Source organism: Anser cygnoides, chromosome 19, assembly GCF_040182565.1.
Source record: "Anser cygnoides isolate HZ-2024a breed goose chromosome 19, Taihu_goose_T2T_genome, whole genome shotgun sequence".
In the NCBI taxonomy this organism is placed as follows: domain Eukaryota; kingdom Metazoa; phylum Chordata; class Aves; order Anseriformes; family Anatidae; genus Anser; species Anser cygnoides.
This window is the reverse complement of record NC_089891.1, coordinates 8,216,404-8,235,579: the sequence shown is the minus strand read 5'-3', so window position 1 is coordinate 8,235,579 and position 19,176 is coordinate 8,216,404. Positions and strand designations below refer to the sequence as shown.

The 19,176-nt window shown below is 37.9% G+C and overlaps 1 protein-coding gene across 2 annotated transcripts in view; it reads right to left on the bottom strand.

Moving 5' to 3' along the window:
• Positions 1-9,909: 9,909 nt before the first annotated feature.
• The window catches only part of ANKFN1 (ankyrin repeat and fibronectin type III domain containing 1), a 103,113-nt gene continuing 93,846 nt past the window's right edge, over positions 9,910-19,176 (bottom strand). For both annotated transcript variants that reach the window (XM_048064245.2, XM_066980097.1), the window contains exons 17-19: positions 16,455-16,621; positions 13,169-13,385; positions 9,910-11,005 (exon numbers count right to left, since the gene is read on the bottom strand). In XM_048064245.2, coding sequence (XP_047920202.1) covers positions 10,209-11,005; positions 13,169-13,385; positions 16,455-16,621 — 1,181 coding nt within the window. In that variant the 3' untranslated portion in view covers positions 9,910-10,208. The remainder of the gene's footprint in view (positions 11,006-13,168; positions 13,386-16,454; positions 16,622-19,176) is intronic.

Genomic DNA, 19,176 nt, shown 5'->3' with positions numbered 1-19,176 from the left:
ACATTCCTCTTTAACAGAAAGTTAAATTGCAAGGTGTATTAAATTCGTTTTGGGGTGATTTATTTATGATACACAGCAAATGTAAAAGCATAAGGTAGGAGTCTGGTCTCTAGAAGAGGTCATAGCTATATTTGTATTGAAGTGGAGCTCTGCAAAACTGAGCAGCAAAACTGGCTTGACTTCAGCTAACCTGCTGCCCTCGGTAATGGCCTTTTGTAAAATTCACATCTCTGGGCATTTAAGACAGGGTGAGGCATCCTCAAGCTTTGTCCATTCCTGAGCTGCAGCACACAGCAGTGTCCTTTTTACCTAATTACCACCTGTGGGGACAAAGTCATAAATGTTCATCTGTTGTCAGGCTAAAGAGTCAGCTGCAGGAGTGTGGATTCAGGTTAGGACCATGAGCACATAGTAAAATGTTCGTTACACGCTTTTATCCAAATAGAAAGATACAGCACTGCTGAAAATCATGCAGGGGTATGTCCACCTCTGTAAGACGCGGTGAGAAGTCAGTGGCACTCTGTGGCTGCTCTTAAACGGTACCTGAAACAGCCCCCTCCAGCTGAGCCTGTGGTGCATGCGTTTGCAGTTGGTGGATCTTACATCTGGAGACAAGCAGCGTGTAACTCGTGTGTTGGATCAGAGCCAGGGTTAAGCCCCCAGTAGTCGAAGCTGGATCCCTGGTAGCACTCGTGATGGGAGGTCAGGCGCAATGAAAGAGCCCTAGTAGTTTGAGAAGGAACACACCAGCACCTCTCCTGATGGGAGGTCAGGCGCAGTGAGCAGGAGGGCCCCCCTCGTGCTGGCAGCTCCGTTCCAGTGCTTGGCTGGACTCCAGAAGATTAAAATAGAGCCTTAGACTGTCCCCTCGGCAGCACTGCCAGCCAGAGCCCTGACAATCCTGGGGTTGTACTCAAACGTGAGTCCCGCGGGAGCGTGGGCTTTACCCTAACAGCTGAGGCACTGAGTAGGTCGAAGCCGGCAGCCTTATTGCTCTTGTGACTCAGACTCAAGGAAGAGAGGGATCAGGATGGAGCCACGCGAGAGAAGGGGATCAGAACGAACCCACAAAGCACAGAAGGGGGAAGGAACAAGTGTACCCCAGAAGAAAGCTTGAAAAAATCTTTGTTCTTCCGGGGCCATTTTCCAAGCACATATAGCCGCGAGAACTGGGTATTAAACTGTTCAAGCCGAAGTTCTGATTCAGCTCCTTTCTGTCACCATTTCAGGAAAAAAAAAAAGCAACGTTTTCCTTTCTCAAGCATTTTAAAAGTAGTATGGGAAAAGGTGAAGGCCATACAGGTTCTTGTGAAGAGCCTCTGAATAGGTGGCAAAATCTTCTGTGGTCCAGAAATGATCACAGCTGAGGGGAACTAGAGCCACATTCCTGTACATATGTGACTAGTATTAAGCACTTAAACAAAATGCCTGATTTTCAGAAATAAGGAGCACTCCTGAGTTCTGCTAAAATCAACCGCAGTGGCAGATATTGGCATTTCTCAGAGAACGGTATTTCAAGCCAGTTATCTGTTAGGGATTTCTCATCGCTTAATGTAGGCATCCACACTTAACATGTTTTGCTTCAGTATTTTTCATAAAGTGATTACAAACAGCAAACACTGGACAAAACATTTTGACACTGCCTTTTTTTTTTTTTTTTCTGGGAACTCAAATTTGGTTGACTGAATTTTTAAAATCATTTATTTTGAAAATATCACATTGTTTCAGTCAAAAGAATGCCCACCTCACCAAATTCAAAGATTCTATTTTGATATTTCCAAAAATAAGCATTAATATTTACTGGTAAAAAAGGCTGGTTTGTCTTTAAATGGACTTTACTGTTAGTTTATAAAACTCAAAAATTGCTGTTCAGTTTACCATTTTTTTTCTCTGCAATTGAGTGTGTATGTGAGTAGAAGGGGGGGGAATTCTACCTGATTTTTTTCCCCTGCATGTTTGCTGTAATAAAAATCAGAATAATTAAATCTGTAATTCAAACAGATAAGTAACAGAAGTCTTACTGATTAACTAGGACTAATTAATTAATATTTAATATTTATTTTAAAAGCTAAGAAAATAGAAAAAAATTAGTAACTCCTTTCAAAATGAACATATATTTCTTTGAGATTTTAAACACAGTGGTCTGGGGAAGGAAATGGTGAAGCTTATTAATAAAGATTTTTTTGTGTATGTGTTTGCAAAATAAGCAAGCAAAAAAAAAATCAACCCCCAAACTTTTATTTAAAGACAAAATTAAAAAATACATTAATAGTTCGCTCAGAGAGATGACAGTTTATATAAGTTAATACATTTGAATGGAACAACAAAATGGTTTTCTTTTGCTGTCAGAAGAACAAGTCAAAAACATGCCTATAAGAGTTTTTTAACTTCTTTCCAGTTGGTTTAAAAGCATTTCAGTAAAACAGCATAGAACACAGAGGCAATTATAAAACAGCACTGTCTGCAAGAAACCATGGCAAACTTGCTATAAAGGTCTGTAGGAATCGCACTGTTCACCTACTTATCTTCTCATGTAAAGATAAAATCTTAGCTCTGGGCAAGCAAAACATGTGAACAACCTGGCCCTAAAAATGCATGGTACATGCAAAAGTGCATCAAAGTCATTTAAGTACATGCACACAAGAAATCCTTCTCTATCTTGTGGTGTTTCTTATAGTTAATTTCATGGTAGTACTGTACATGACTAAATGCTCGCATTTGTTTTTCTCTTTTACTAACTTAGAAAACGTGATAGCAATCTTAATGTTTTGAAATTAAAAATCAAGGAAGCAGAAATGACCAACAGTCACATTTTATCTTACATTTTAAGAATTATTTTGCTCTGTTGTTTAACTCCACTTTGGCTGCATTTTAGTTAAAATATTTTCCATGTGTGAAAGTATCCACAGATACTCCAGTAGGATGCTGTTATTCTGAAGCTTGCATTGAATTGGCATGTCATGGCTGAAACACAAACATTCATCAACATTTGCATTACCATATATACTTGTGCACAAGCTATGGATAATAGACTGATGCTGTAGTAAGGATACTAGCCAGAAAATTGTGTCCCTGCTCTGTCACAAGCTCTCTGTGTGACCTTGGGCATGTCAGTTATTCCAGTTATGGCATTATCTGTACAAAAGGGAGAACAGTGCATGAAACATTGAAAGGCTCAGACAACATGGCAGCTAAAATACATTTAGCAACCTGCTCGTCTTGGAAACAAAGTGAACAATTACCCAAAGCAGAATCCCTCCAATGTCTCTTCAACATTCAAAATGGGATTGTTCTTATTTCTCTTGCTTACATAGAGTAACGCAATTTTGTATTACATTAGAAATGTTGCTGTGCTTTTCTCTTCCTTGTATAAGAATATGTGAAAAACAGAATCACAACAGAAGAGTGTGTTTCACTTTTATAAGGTAGTTGCCTCAGTAGGTAATATCTGGGGTGTTTCTCGACTACAACCAGATTATATATACCCACAATACCGTATGTTTACAATGTGGCTTGAAAGCATAGATTCACACCAGAAATAAACAGCAGATTCTGTCTGGCTGTCATTGTAAATAGACAGCTGAAAGCTACAGAGCCTGTATGAGAGCCTTCAGGCTCAGAAAAAAAAGGGCTCAGTCTGTCAGCCTGCAAGATTTTTATGCTGTTCATTTCTTTGATGTGAAGATGCTTGTATGCCAGCAACTTATTCTGCAGGTATCACACAGATTAGAAAGATGCCATTTCAAATCCGACTACCCAGATATCACTCTTGTATTAAGGCATGTACATTTATATAAAAAGATTTTCAATTTCTGTTGATTTTGATGGGAGATTATTTTCACCCACAAAGTCTGGAAGCCATGCCCATTCAATTTAGATTTCTGACAATGCAGATCAAAATCAAAATTTGGAGACCATATTTCAAAGCTTGGACTTAGAAAAATTTCTTTTCCAGTAAAAACAAAAGAATTCAGAGAAAGAACACAAACTACAGTCAGATGTCCATTGATTGTAAGGCTCACATACATGGATACTTGGTGATGGTCAGAACCTATTTAAAAAAATACAGTTTAAAGATTATACAGAAGTACACATGGTATTTAGGATTATGTGAATGCATAGACTAGCATTTATTTTTGTTAATGAGGGAGAAGACTTGAAGTACATGATTTTAGTAGATCATAGGAGCTGTAAGAATGCAAGAGCACTTCAGGTCTTCTAAAGCTTAAAAGAGCTAGGTTTCTATGATATGAGATCAAACAAAAAATTCTGTTAAGAACATTTTTATGACAATGATTCACTTGAATAAACCTAAGATTTCTTTTACCAACCAATCTTTTTTCTAAAATAGTATTTAATATCTGAAGTTATAAAAAATATTTGTAGTCTTGAAAATTATTTTTATTGTCTATTTTATGTACTATACATGCCTCTTTCAGGAATTATTAAAGAAGCATGAGTCATACGGCACTCATTTACTCTTGGCTCATGGCCATCCTCAATATATATTTTGCTATTTTCAAACCATTTGTAGGTACATATGCATGAAAATATTGTTGTGTCAAGTCCCTAGATCACAGTTAGCACAGCATACATTGTTCATCTATATATTTACAAAGTTTTAAAGCACATAAAATTGTGCATTATTATGTACCAAAGTTTAAACTTTAACATACGCTTGGTTGCATATATAGCAACAAGTTACAATAAAAATCTGAACAAAGACAACCAATAAACAGCCAAATTGCTATGTACAAACAAGGCAGGAAGCAATTAAACACTGCCTTGCACATTTCACTTAAATTACTTTTTCTCTGAGGGGAAAAAAACAAACAACCCCTCTTGCCCTCCCTCAGGCCCCCAATAACCCTAAACAGTCTTCATTTTTTTCAGTGAAATAACTGGAACTCCCATTGCATTCAGTAGGGGATTCATTTGCATAATATGGGAGAGAAATTTGGTCCCTATTATAAAACGTAGCAGTATGTTATGCCCTATGTGTTTCCCTCCCAGTACCACACAGCAGCAGGGTGGGCTTGCTCTCTGAGCCCTTCTCAGACAACAGTGTCTTTGACATCCAGGGGAATATTCCATGAGATGAAAACCGTTTTGTCTTCCTTACACGTATCATTTTTTACACCAGTGTAACTGTGTTGTTTTTATGATGACTCAACTGATCTAGATCCTCGGCTGGTATTGAGAGAGCCTTGTGAGTGAGTGGAGCTCTGCTGATTTATACAAGTTGATGAATACCTGACTCAGCTTCAGTGGAACTACTCTTGCTTTAATGGTGCAAAAGAACCTTGAATGAGGTCTAACGAGAGCAGAATTGGGCCCAAACTGACCTTTATATAAAGTAAAACACAAAAAGTCTGCGTGTTTACCTTAAAATCTGCTTAATAAATTACTACAATTCACAGTTTGAAAATAGATCAGTTAGTGCTACACCAATCACTTTCTCTTATTTTAGATCATGTAACTTTTCAAAAAAAAAGAAAATGAAAATAATAATTAATAAACATAAAAAATCTGTTATTATTTGATAAACAAAATAGGAGGTTTTATGTAGCCTAGTCACAGAAAGCTTAATAACACTTTACCCTTCTATAGGATGACTGGTTTAAAGGCTAAATCTTGCCCAAGATGCTGTGATACAAAAAGGCTGAGGAAAATATTCTAGCGTGACTCTTACATCATCCCTAAAGCACAGTATGAGAGACAGTAAACTGGGTAAGAGCTCCGAGCTAGTAGCATCTACACAGCTTCCAAAAGTATACGGGGCCTGCTCCAAAGTCCAGTAAAATCAACAAGAAAATTAACAAAATCTTAGTGACTTTGCAAACACTTAGAAGAGATGCCTGTAGTTTGTGTCTGCACAGAAGAGGGACAAACTACAGGCCAGAGCACATTTCCGGAGTATAACTCTTCAGCCCTTCTTGGGGAATGTTGCTTTTGGTTTTTGCAGAAAATATACTGGCCAACATCTCTGCCTCACACTTCTGGGCATGATTTAGCCTTATGAATTCTCCTTCATGAAATCAGAAGATAAATTATATTTAAAAATAAAGTATTCTAGCTATTTAATGTTTTGCTGTAGTAGAAAAATCAGAGACCTACCTTGATGAAGTCTCTGTTGTCTGAAAATTCAAGGCCCCTTTTCTAAAAATACGTTTTGCTGATGGCAAAGTTCAACACCTCAGAGAAATTCAGAGTAAGTTTCCAAGTTGTATACCATATTTTCAAATACACTATACCCTTGTTGTTAATAAGGCTGTATTGAAGTTTTACGTAACAGTCATGAGCCATGTGTTTGAACACCTTAAAAGAGTTGACCAGCAACTTAATGCATTTCTTTATACCATACGAAATGTAAAGATGCACCATCTCTTTCCAAAACACTCTAAACATAAATGCTCAAGATAAAATATTACATCCCTTAGCACCCCCTTTAATGCCTGTATTTAAAAACATGCATACTTCAGCAATGAAGTATTAATTTATAGATTTCTCCGTGTGCCCTTACTGTATAGAAAATCGAATTGTTTATTAATATCTAAAGGCAAAGCAAAAACACATGCAAGTATGGGAAATAAACGCTTTTTAGCCACAGGTATCATCAGGCAAACTGTCCACAAGCGGTCTGCCTTTTTGTATACACAAAGAATTGTTATTGTAAACCTTGCAGTTTACCTAAATCTAGCTTCCTACCAGCAGAAGCAGGAATGTTGCAGACTGCAGGAGATATAGGTCTACTGCTTTTTTGTAGGGTTATAATGTTTAAGCACTGTGTTTTTTTCTGGCCAGTCAAGTCATGCCTAGAAATTAGGAGGGACTGGGTTCAGCCTAGGCAAAGATAAACTGCCTGAAAAACATGGGACAAAAGTCCTGTGCCAAGATGTAAGAATAAGAAAGACAGATATCCAGAAGTTTGCAAAACCTAAGTACCCACTTCAGAGCTGAGCTTCAGCTGATGTAAGTGGGTACAGACTCATTTGAATGAGCTGTTTGCTGACTCACAGAATTCTAGTATGCTCTGGGCTCTGAGCCTCAGTGTTTCCTGTGCCTGTGCAAGAATCCTCAGGGAGGGACCCTAGCTCCAGTTGGAGGAAGGATTCCTAGTGATTAAAGCAATGGTCTAGGTTCTTAATTTTAATTTGATTCCTTACTTTGAGCCTTTACTCTAAGGTCTGCTCAGAGCAGTCACTGAATCCTTCTGTGCCTCTATGAAGTGGGGATAAAAGTGCTGAATTTCACAGGATTCTTCTGAATTGCTTTAGCTGCTTGTGAAACATGAGAGTGATCTTCCTAAGAGAACCACAGAAGTATTATGATTAGTATTATGACAGTGCTTGAAAGACATCTCTTTCTACTATCTATTTATCTCCGGGTGTTCATTACTATTCTTTTAAGGAGCTGCTTTACGCTGACTCACTGAATTGGCAGGAATAGCAGTTTAGAACAAAGATATATATATATATATATATATATATATATATATATAGATTTAAATATATATATATCTTTCAAAAGATAACTCAGTGCTTTATAACCAAAAGTATTTCAAGTCAGAACTATCCTTTACTATTTTGACTGTTTAAGCTTTGGAAGAGCCTCAGTAGGATCAAGGAAGTATGCCTCATTGGACATCACGTAAACACCACTTCCATATAACAAGGTTAAAATCGAGATGGTGTAGACTGTGGCTGGCATTTGCACTCCTAGATTCAAATTCTGTCTTAGCGCTTGCATGTAGGCAAAATTATGATAAAGTCAAGCCCTTTCTGCCAGCAAAAAATCCAGCTCTTTATTAGATACTTGACTACTTCTGGAAAAGCCCAGCACCAGGAGTATAACAGATTTTTACATCCTTATCTACCCAGCAGTGTGTACCAGTTCTTCTGCTGTAGATTTTACTACTTCTTGCCCTCACTGTTTTTTGTTCTGTTTTGTTGTTGGTGGTGTTTTTTTTTGTTTTGTTTTTTCCTGAAGAGCCAAAGCAAAGCAAGGTGGGTTTCATTTTAGGAACATCTTCTTTTATCTCTTCACTTTCTGCAAAAACATATGGCCTCAGTATATTGTTATTTTTATTCTTTAATAAACAGTTACATGGCAGTTTTGCTTAGAGGCTAAACAGGTTAGGGGAGCATGGGCTCGATGCTGTATACTAGAAAACAATGTAAATTATTTTGACTTCTGAATACAACATTACTCTGGCTCTCCCTGGTAAAGAGCCCTCTGCTAATGAACGTAATCTAATGTAACAAGCTGTTGCTGCCTTCAGTGACAGTAAAACATCACTTTTGGTGCTATGGTTTGTGAGTTGGGTTTTTCCCGTGCAATTCCATGTGGCATAAAACATAACACAGTGTGTCCTTATAGCTGCAAGTTGGCACTGACACTTCTGCTCCCCCATCTTCTCACCCACAGGAATTTTCAGTATGGGTCCCATTCAAAGCCCGTGGAGGTGAACGGCAGTCTTTCCATCCTCACTGAGAACTGGATCAGGTAATGAATATTTTTGGTGCAAAAAGCTAACTTCCCTCTCCCCAAAAAAAGAGAATTTAAAAATGTAAATCCCTTATAGAAAGGTTTTGCCCTTATATCACTGCAAGGACTCTTCTTGGCTTCTGCATACTGACCAAGCATGAAATAGTGAATAACATTTATTTTTGAATTTATGGATTGAGTTCACAGGGATTTTAATAGCACTGGGGTTATGGAAGTGCTATTTTAATAAGGACCACAGATCATGGGCCCAAATCCTTACCTTCACCTCAAGGACTTGTAAACTCAACTATTTAACTCAAATCTCTTTATTGGAGGCCTTAGAATGTATCCACCTGGAGGCTGAAAAATTGAAAGGTAGAGGGCTGCACAAACATGGAGTGAGGGAATTTAACCAGCAGGAATGTGGCCTATAAAATTAAACTTCAAGAACTGTTTAAGAAAAATTAAAGCTTGTTCAACAGCTGGGGTTTCTCTCTACATTAGTTCATTTCTCAGTGACTCAAATGTTATGGTTCTCATTCATTTTTGAGATCATCTTCTGTAGTACTATAAGTCTTATTCTAGTTGCAAAGGACAAAATCGTGACTCACTGTGATCTGCCTTTAGACAAACATGGAGTGCTAAAACACCATCTTCTACCCTGCTTGTGATATTAATATTTATCAGTGGCACAAATAAAAAATCTTAGATTCAAGCTGCACCCCAAATTTCCCTAACTGGAATTGCCAGAATATACCAATTTCAGACATAGAAATCAAATACCCCTGAATATACACTGAATACTCAGGAACAAAAGTAGGTGCATTTCTTTCTAAAGACTGCCTGAGAGTGCCTGCAACATAAAGAAATGTATTCTTGTGTGCTGGGCAGCAGAAAAGACCAACCTTCACTTCGATCTTACTTAGACCATGCATATTATTCATTCAGAGCTCAGCTTCATTCTGTCTGTTCTTGACCTCAAAGGTTGACTGCCTTTTAAGCCTTTAAAATAGCCTGCCACCTTTTTTGAAATCTAAGCTCCTGAAGGAAAAAAAAAAATTAAAAAAAAAAATGCCCACACCTCAAACAGTGTGATAATTATTATATCAGGCTCTGGCAGCATTCAGAGATGGTGCATGCAATATCAGTGATAACTTTTGTATTTTCACTTCTCTGTAACTGGCTAGAAACTCTGGGATAATTATATTACTAGATCAGTTAGCACTTTAGTTACATGCAACCTATATATATTCAGGAGGGCTGAGAAATAGAAAAAAATATAGGAAATGGTGGAAAACACGTTAATAGAATATTAGGACACAGTCCTAACATGAGCACACCAAGGATGTTATAGAGTCTGCTACATTGCAGTCAGAACCACTCATGCTTAAAATTTTTCATGCTTGGAGATAGGTGAAAATCAAGAGAACTGCAAAAACTGATTACTAGATTTGCATCCACGAAGTGTTCTGCTATGTGGTGACTGTTAGGACCCTACCTGCAAAACTGCCAATGCAAATACTAATGCTTGCATCGTGACAGATACCGCTGTAAGACCAGATATCTGGTGATGAAGTCAAATGATTAGGATTCTTTAAAGTGACACAAGTTGCCATTTTCAGAAGCTGGATTTTTACAAGTGATTTTGAAAGTATGGCCCTGTTTGTATGATGCTCACTATCTCCTTGTGGAGCAATGGGAAGCAATGTAGAAGTCTGTGGTTAAAGCGTGCTGCTGAATACTTCTGAGACAGCAGAACCCAACTGATCATCTGGATCCATTTTCTGTTGCATAGCATTGTGCACATCCTTATGTTCTACAGACTGCATGCTCGCTCCCCAGGAATTGTTCTCTTCACTCAGAAGTGTTGTTTTATAAGGTTCCACATATATCCTATGGACATTCTGCCTCGATTCCTCATACTTGCCTCTTCCATCTTCTGGAAGGCTGGATGCATGAGGTAAGAAAGTGCTCCGAGATCCATCAATGGGAATCTGTAACTGCTCACTGGAGGTAGGTTCTTGAGATAAATCTGAAGATCTCATGAGATGCTGAGTATACACGCCTTCAGACAGAGAGGCAGACTGTGTCTCGCTGTGCACACGCAGCCAACGATGATGCCTGCTGAAGTAGTTGTAATGTTGATGTTTCCCTAGCTTTTTTTTCCCTAAAAAGCTCAATGGCTGCTTGGAGCTAGAGGACTTGTCTATGCTTTTTGATATATTCCCTGACATTGTTAGATTGCTCATATACTCTGTGCAATGTTCAGCATTAGTATCAAAGGCACTACACTCTGTCAGGCCTTCTTTCAATGTTAGGCAAGGCTTCATGTCATGGACTTGGAGAACATCAGGTGCACTACCACCCAGGCCACTGCCTGCCTGCTGGGATATGTCATGTGAGGAGGAATAAATCAAGTCTAATTCTCTGGGGCTTAATGCATCGCTGGAATCATAGTCACTGTCAGTTGGAAGGAATACTTCAGAGCAGCCTTCTTCATCTGAGCAGGGCTGGGAATCTGCAAGAAGAACTCATTAACACTAAGAAGACGAGCACAAGGGAAAAACTGCTTACCTGTCACTTATGTATTTTTTTCTTTATTCAGAATAATATCTACAGTCCTGAAAATATATATTTGTTTCCTCTGCAGAATTTTGTATGGGCCTATGTGACAGAAAAGACAGTAGTCAGGGAGTTTTTACAGATATGTTACAGAGGTGGTGGCAGAACTAAGAAAAGCAGAGAGGATTCATTTATTCAACTAAACAGAGGGAAGAATTTGAATTTGAATTGGGATTAAGTTCCGAAAGGATGTGTTTTCTTTTACCTTGCCTTCACCACATTTCATAGAGATGGCTATTTGGGAGACAAAGAAAATCTAATCCAGGTTCTGGTTTTATTAAAGATGTTGGTTGAGGTACTGCAGAGTGATACCTCTCTCTGTCTGTGAGTAGGGTGCAAGTGCATTTATATACCAGAAGCTTGAGGCAGGGCATGGAGGTAGATGACTACCTTTTTCCCTGTTGGCTTAATTATGTGTGTTCAAGCCCAAAAACAGACACACACAATTCAAATGTGAATTTGTTGAAAAAAACTCACACTGGCATTGAAATCTCTGCTGTCCTTTGGCTACTGAAAGACCAATAACATAATAAATAGTGGCATATGTGATAGAACAGATTGATGCTCCATAGCTGTGGACAGTTTGTAATAGATCCAAAGAAAAAACCTGTAGATTTTATACAGTGCTGGCTATTCACTTTGACCTAGTATAAATTACACTATAGTGCAACAATAAAGAATCAATCCCATGCAGGGCAAGATAATGCTGTAGGTTACATGGTGCCAGAGCTAAGGATTATTCTGTGTTCATGATCTGTAATACAGGGAAAATTTAGCATAAGGTGCTGAGAAAGAACACCACCATGTAATGGAAAGAATCAAAGCACTATCATGTTTGGGTTTCTTTCTTTTTTTTTTTTTCTTTTTTTTAACCTAGTCTAATCAGAGTAGATTTATATTTTTTTCTTAACTGCAAAAAAGTGCCAATTTGAAAAAACAAAATAAAACAAATTATTATTACCAAAATGGTCATGGTTGTTGTATAATGCAGCATCTATTGCTTTTGTTTCTACTGTTTCATTTATTCATTGCTTATAGACAGCTCAGAAGAATAAGGGCTTACATTTTTATGCAAAGTCCTTCTTCTGTTAGCAAATTAGGTGCTACTGTTTAATTTGTTTCATTTTTACTCGCTGTGATCTATTTCTTTCATCAGTTTAATTTTCCAGCTGTTCAGAGAAGCAATAATGGCCAATGAAGTGGGTACTTATTAGTGTAATTTTGTGTTTTAAAGTGCCTGGCTAAAGCACTGAGAGCACTGAGGTATGTGAAAATGGCTGTTGAATCAAACTGGACTACTGGCACTAAAATTTGCTCTATCAAAACAAAGCAAGAGGAGCATAAGAATGAATTGCTCCAAAGCAGAGGAGTAGTCAAATCATGGAAAGAAAATGGCTATATTATCACAGAAACAGAAGGTGAGAAATGGATATTATGGAAAAGTTTAACTTAGATTCTGGACAAATTGTTAGAAACTATGATAAAGAACAGACAAATATGTGAGTGATGATAAAGAATTTGTAGCTTTTGTTTAGTAATTTGTATCTCACCAATCTAGTGAGGCTGTGAACATATGCACAGTGTAAGAAGCACTAGTATGTAGGCATCCTTACATTTCTGAAGAGCTTTTTGAGAAGGTTCTTTACCAAAGATTCTTAAGAAATGAAGCTGTAATTGAGAAAGAGGGAAAGCCCCTTCCATATATTAATAGCAGATTGTTGGTGAAGACAACAAATGGAATAGGCAGCTTTCACTATGGATGGACTTTACTAATTGTGGAGAAGTCAGTGACAGGACATTAAATGATCTGGAATAGTGAGATGATAAAGTTGGCTGCTGATGAGCAATTATTCTGAGTAGCTGAAAGGAAAAAAAAAAAAGTAAAGGCTATAGAAGGATCTCAGGATAGTAAGTGGCAAATGATTGGCAAATTGATTGTTAAAATAACCTTGTCAGGTATTGGAAAAAATTACTCCTTTTATAAAATGAAATTCAAGAACTGTTATAATTAAAAGTGAGTTCAAAGATTTTGCTTGATGAACAAACAAAATTCTCTTACCACTCACAGCTTTTCTCCTCTGGCTTCTAGCCTCAGGTGAGGGGGGCGGTGAAGGAAGACAATCTAGATGTGAAGAAGTTGAACTGATTTTCTTTTGAGAGTGTTCTGAAAGATTCACAAGCTTCTTTATTGGTAGGCCAGCTGCTGGCTGCTTGTATCTGGCATACTGCAGTGCTTCTGTGATCCATCTCATTTCCCTCCAGATATCATCAATTTGCTTTTGAGGAAAAAAGAAATGATGAAAAACTACAATTAAGTCTGTATATTAATTTTGTATAAGTGTGTAGTTTCAAGTGCCTAAGTAGGTGAGTAGTCACTGCCAACAGACAGCAGACAAGCAGGCTCCCTGACAGGAGACTTCTGATTTTAGATGGTCTGAACTGCCTTTGGTTAGGTGCTTTTTCTCGTTCAGCACTGCAAGGTCTGCCTAGGATCAGACTTTTAAATTAAATACCTCAACTAAGAACTTGGAGTTAGGACGGATGAATCTAGGCCTAAGCTCTGACACAGAAAGAAATGATAATTGTCTTTTGATGGAGCATAAAGTTTGACTAAATTTGTAGCACACTTGAAAGTCAGTTTTGTTTTGTATTGGAATGAAATCAAGATGTCTCAAGGATTCTTGTGAACCCAGAATTATGTTCAAAAGCAGAATGCTCAGGTCAAACCCTGTTTTTGAACAGAAGAATATATGTGCATGTGTATATGCATGAAGGGTTGCAGCAAACCTGTGAGACAAACTGCACGTCTGCTCCCTTATCTTTTTAGCCTGTATGCATTTTAACAGTATAAATCTATACTAGGACAGTTCTAACTCATGCCTGTTGATGGCAATAAGACACAAGTGCCTAAATCAATGTCAGGATACAACGTTAAATATCTATGCAAAGATGCTGTTTAATGTGTGTCTTGTGAGTCTTCTGATAATGAAGACTTTCAATTTCTTCAGGCAATTCAAGATCTTTGACGACTGAGTAAATGTTGCTGCAATCAGTGAATGAGATATAGCTGTGAATATAATATACATCTGCTGCGGTATCCTTTCTAGAGCTTCCCTTGTGCCTCTCTTCTTGCAGAAGCTTCTGCATTTAAAGCAGTGAGCCTTCATATTAATATTGCAGTGTTTAAAGGAAACTACCTTGCAGTTACACAACCTACATTCTGAAAGAATATAAAGGACAAACAGCCTTGGGTCAGTAAATGGGCAGGCAAAAGTGAGTGGTACTTTGTGCAGTGAGTATTATCAAAAGCGAAATAACTGAGGGATCAATGAAAAAAGAAGACTGTAAACTGATATATTCTAAGACCAGTTGTCCAGCACATCCTCTTAGCTGGAGATAATTTTTCACAAAAAGCATAATCAAACTGTGGATTTCTTGCCAAAGGATACTTCAGATTAGACAGAATAGCTAGGGTATTTCTTGCAGAGCCCTGTTGGAGATAGGATAACTGGATAGCTATTTTAACCTAGTATGTCCATTTTTACGTAGAGGTGAAATCCTGGCTCCAATGATGTCAGTGCAAGCCTTGCCAGTGAGTTAATTTGGGCTCAGAATGTATACTAAGAAAAGCAAATGGTTCATTCATAATCTGCTTTAATTTCAAGACTTCAGCATAGCTCCATGAATAAAATACAATTGTGTGTCCAGTTAGCAAACTTCTCACCTATTTGATTTTGAGGATCTTATATTTTCTTTCTGTAATCCTCCTTCAACTCCAAACAAAATCATACTGCTTCCAGTTTATGAAAATGTAAATCTTGTTGGTTCTCTCCCTGATGCCACTCTGTAGTGCCTTACAGTACAATGAACCAGTCATTTTAATGAAGTGTAGTTCTTAAATAATTTAGGAACATTTGAAGCATTATGCCCAGTAAATTACATTTTAACTTCGATTTCAGTTTCAGTGATTGTAAATTTCTTGTGTTACTGACTAACATTCTGGTAAAGATACTGATTATCGTATCTGCTGTTTTTTTTTTGTTGTTGTTGTTTTTAACTTTTTAGTTGCCCTCTGACTCCTTTTCAGAACTGCATTTATATAGACTCCCTTGCTCTTTACAATGTTTGGTTTGTGTAGTAACTTCAACACTGTCTTAGATCTAGGATCACAGAACTGCTCTCGCGGTTTTGTGGTCACCACTGAAGATTGCGGTATGTGGTGGGCTGAGATATTTTTGCCAATAGGTGGAATACAGCTGGTTTTCATTTGAGAGGAAACCTGACAAGGCTAATACACTGTCACAATAATTCAGCACAAAACACTGAAGTTTAAAATATTCTCCCATATTTTCCCAGCATATGTATGTGACTCAGACACCGGAGAAAAGGAACATAGAACTGTCTATGCAGTGTATATGTACATACATTTATTTTTGATGTGAAGAGTAAAAATTTCCCAGATGCTCCTGCACGCTGGGGAGAAACCAGAGTTTCTAAGTGTGAGAATAGGAAGATGAGAAGGATGGAGATAGTGGGGATGTGCAAGCAAAATGGTATATTTCTCTCTGCTCCCCTGCAGGTTTCCAACAGCTCTAAAGCAGATAAGACAAAGGGGATATGAATTCAGAAAAAGGAGGAACAGAGATATTATCATCTTGTTCATAATTATGGAGGGCCAAACATGTTATCAATAAGTGGTTGTCTTGGCCCCTATTTCAACAGAAAGTTGCTTGTATATTAAGAATATAGAGCTGTAAACTGATCTGCACCTCACTTGTAGAAGGACAGATAACTGGGGGACTGAGGCAATATTTCTGCACAGTGCTGTACAGACATATGAACGCTTCCAGGGTTAGCTTGTCGTCTTTCACACAGAGCTGCTTTCTTCCCTGTGATACTGTCGATAAAGATTGTTTCTACAACCTAAGATGAATTTTCATTTTTATTTTTTTTTAATTGGCAATTTATTGTGGTGAAAAATATCCTCAATCCCCTAAGACAGATAAAAACTATTACCCAAATGAATGCCATGTACTAGCCAGGCACTACCTTACCTTGCATTAGACGAGAGTAAGTTTTACAAGCAGACTGACACAGTTCTGTATAACAGTCTAGTATGACTGTCATTTGATTTTACCCGTAAAAATCCTTGTATAAAAGCAACAACTAAGAAAATCATGTTCTGGGCTTGAATTTCATAAAAGCAGAATTGCACTTTTGATACAACTGCTCTTTTTATGATGTCTGTAAATAATTCTCCATTTAGATTTCAAATTACAGCCTTATGCAATTTTTAAGAAAGCCACCTTAAAATCTCATTGGAATAGTCAGAAACAGACTATTACCTGTATGTAGTCTATAACTTGCTGGTGTCTTTGTTTGGCTGCAGCGACTTCACTGTCTGAAATTGCTTCCCTTAGGGATTGCTGGGTTTTCAGAGAGTCCAGCTCTATGACAGCAGAAAGGCGGCAATACAGGCTTATAAATTTTTCCTTGTAACAGCAAAAATGAACTGTGAAAAGACCAAGTGCAAAGGAAACACTTATATTCTGGTTATGAAATATGAAATCCTTAGCTTTCAGAACACACATTTTATTAAATGTAATTACTAACTCTCTGGATGGGTTACTTTAAGCTAGAAATAAATAACACAGGCTCTAACTCTCCTCTCATTTACACTGGACTTACTCTGTTACTTCATCGATTTCAAAAGAGTCATTTCTAATTTATATCTATGTGAAGGGATAATCAGGCTCTTAGTATGCAACTGCAGAGGCTATGTTGCCCATGATAGCTTAAATCAGAAAGGCTGTTTTTTCTGAGGCTCATCATTTCTTTCATCAAGCAAGCAGTGACATGATTTTCAAAGGGAACCCATCTTTTTGTTTGTTTGCTTGTTTTTCAATTGAGTGTTTCAGAATGAAAGTATCGTTTTGGAAGGTGATAACTTTCTTTTGGCCTAGGCTAACATAAATCAGTAACTCAAATGTAAATGGCAGCATTAAAAACATTTCAGTGATAAGACAGTTTGAGTGAAACAATTATAACTTGGATAGGTGTTATCACATAGCATCCTCTGAATTCTTGTGCAAAAGAGTAACACAGAAAGCTCCAGACTGACATCTTGCTTTGTGTAATTTGACTTTGCGGTAGCAAAGAGCTATGTGAGCTACCTCTGAAAGAGCTAAGAGACAGAACAGCTATGAAGCCACGGAGCTTCACAAATGTTAATTTACCTGGCTTCTTAAAGCTATATTGTTCCAGAACCTGCATTTGCTCAGACAGAACTTGCCAGTTATCTCTGCAAACTGCAGTATAGACATACGAATCTTGCTGAGGGAGAGCAAGTTTTCAGAAATACTTCCCCATTCATTGCAAGCATACAGCATGATCTTGTTATACCAGTGAATGGCAGCTGGATTAATACTGCTACTTTTCTGGATTGGGTCATGATATTTTTCAGGGTATTTCAAGTGCAAATGCATACACTCTTCTTATCACAAATATTAAAACAGAAATAAAAACAGTGCCCCAGATCTATTTATTCCTTGCAAACAACATGAGAAGAAAAGTTAAGAATTTCTCAAAATACGAAATCTGATCACAGAAACATGATTAATGTAACAATAAAGGCCTAATCTGAACACAGAAATCCCACCAAAAAAAAAAAAAGAGAGAGAGAGAGTGGAAGAAAGAATTCTACCTTCTGGTTTCCCAATGATGCCTAGATATTGCAGGGATCTAGTCTGAATAGTGTGTGGTCTTACAGTATATATGCCATATGTGGTGGACTCTTGAGTGAATTACAGCCGCGGTTTCAGCTTCAGTGCTGAAGTTTCTAGCCTTTGTGGTTTTAAGTCAGACCCTTTAATGTTACTTTAACAAATGTTACTTCAACATAGTCTTTTGTGGTTATGCAATTATATAGTTGGTAGCCACCAGCTAATGGGGAATGGAAGCTTCTAATATTTGAGATGTGAATCACAGTCACTTTATAGAACATCAGGGATACATATATAATAAGTCATATAGAAAATGTCATCTGCCTTTGGCCAGATGACTGCTTACTTTAAAAAAAAAAAGAGGTAAAATTCAGCTTTCCATACTGTTCTCTCTGACAAGAATTGCTTCCCCACTGCAGCAACATTGCTAAACAGAGAGGTCTACACCCAGACTGATGTTTTAGAGATTACTTTGTTGCATGTTTATCAGCACCACATCATCTTGCTCGGTGTCTATTGATTTGTCAGCCCCCTGCAAACTACCTTCCAGAAGTGAGCATGGCTCCTGCCCATGGTTTATGTACCATGTGATGGGAGTTAAATAGTTTGCAAGACCTCTAATACGAAGATGGATTACACCAGAGATGAATATACTTTGTGCATTAATTTGCACAGTGAATGCAGTAGTCACCTCTCATAGGGAGAAATAATATGCTGAATACACAGAGTCTAATTGTAGACCTCAAGGTTGCATGTCAAGAAGACAGTAAATCTGGCATTAGGGCACTACAGCCACATCAAATGCCACAGCCATGTGACCCAAAGCACTGAACTAATTACGTTAGTTTTCTGTTGAAGGGATAACTTTGCCATGGCAGACTATACACCAGCTCACGTATTGTCTGTCTGTACCACTCATAATTTTATGGCAGCTCAGCTGTTATCTGTCCTCCCACAACCAGGATAAAAACCTAGAGTTGTCATGGGCACCACTTTGTCTGCTCTGGCTGATGTGACATAAACACAATCATATGTTCCTGCCTGATTCAAATCAAATTTGGGCTGCTGGATGATGGTAGGTCACAGATCTACTATGACTGCAGAACCATAGCTTTAGCTGAAAGACCCTCCATTAATTTCCAGCTACCATTCCCCCACATTAGTGACTCTACCAGCACTCAGCAATGACATATAGGAAATATGGTGGTGATGGTAGTGGTGTCATATAAACACTAGACAGATATATCACTGAGGACCCAGTTGCCACTAGAGACCTATTCTGTAGTGGCTCCTTGTGGACTGTCTCCATCAGTTTTGGCTCTTACCATTCTCTCTTCTCCAAGGC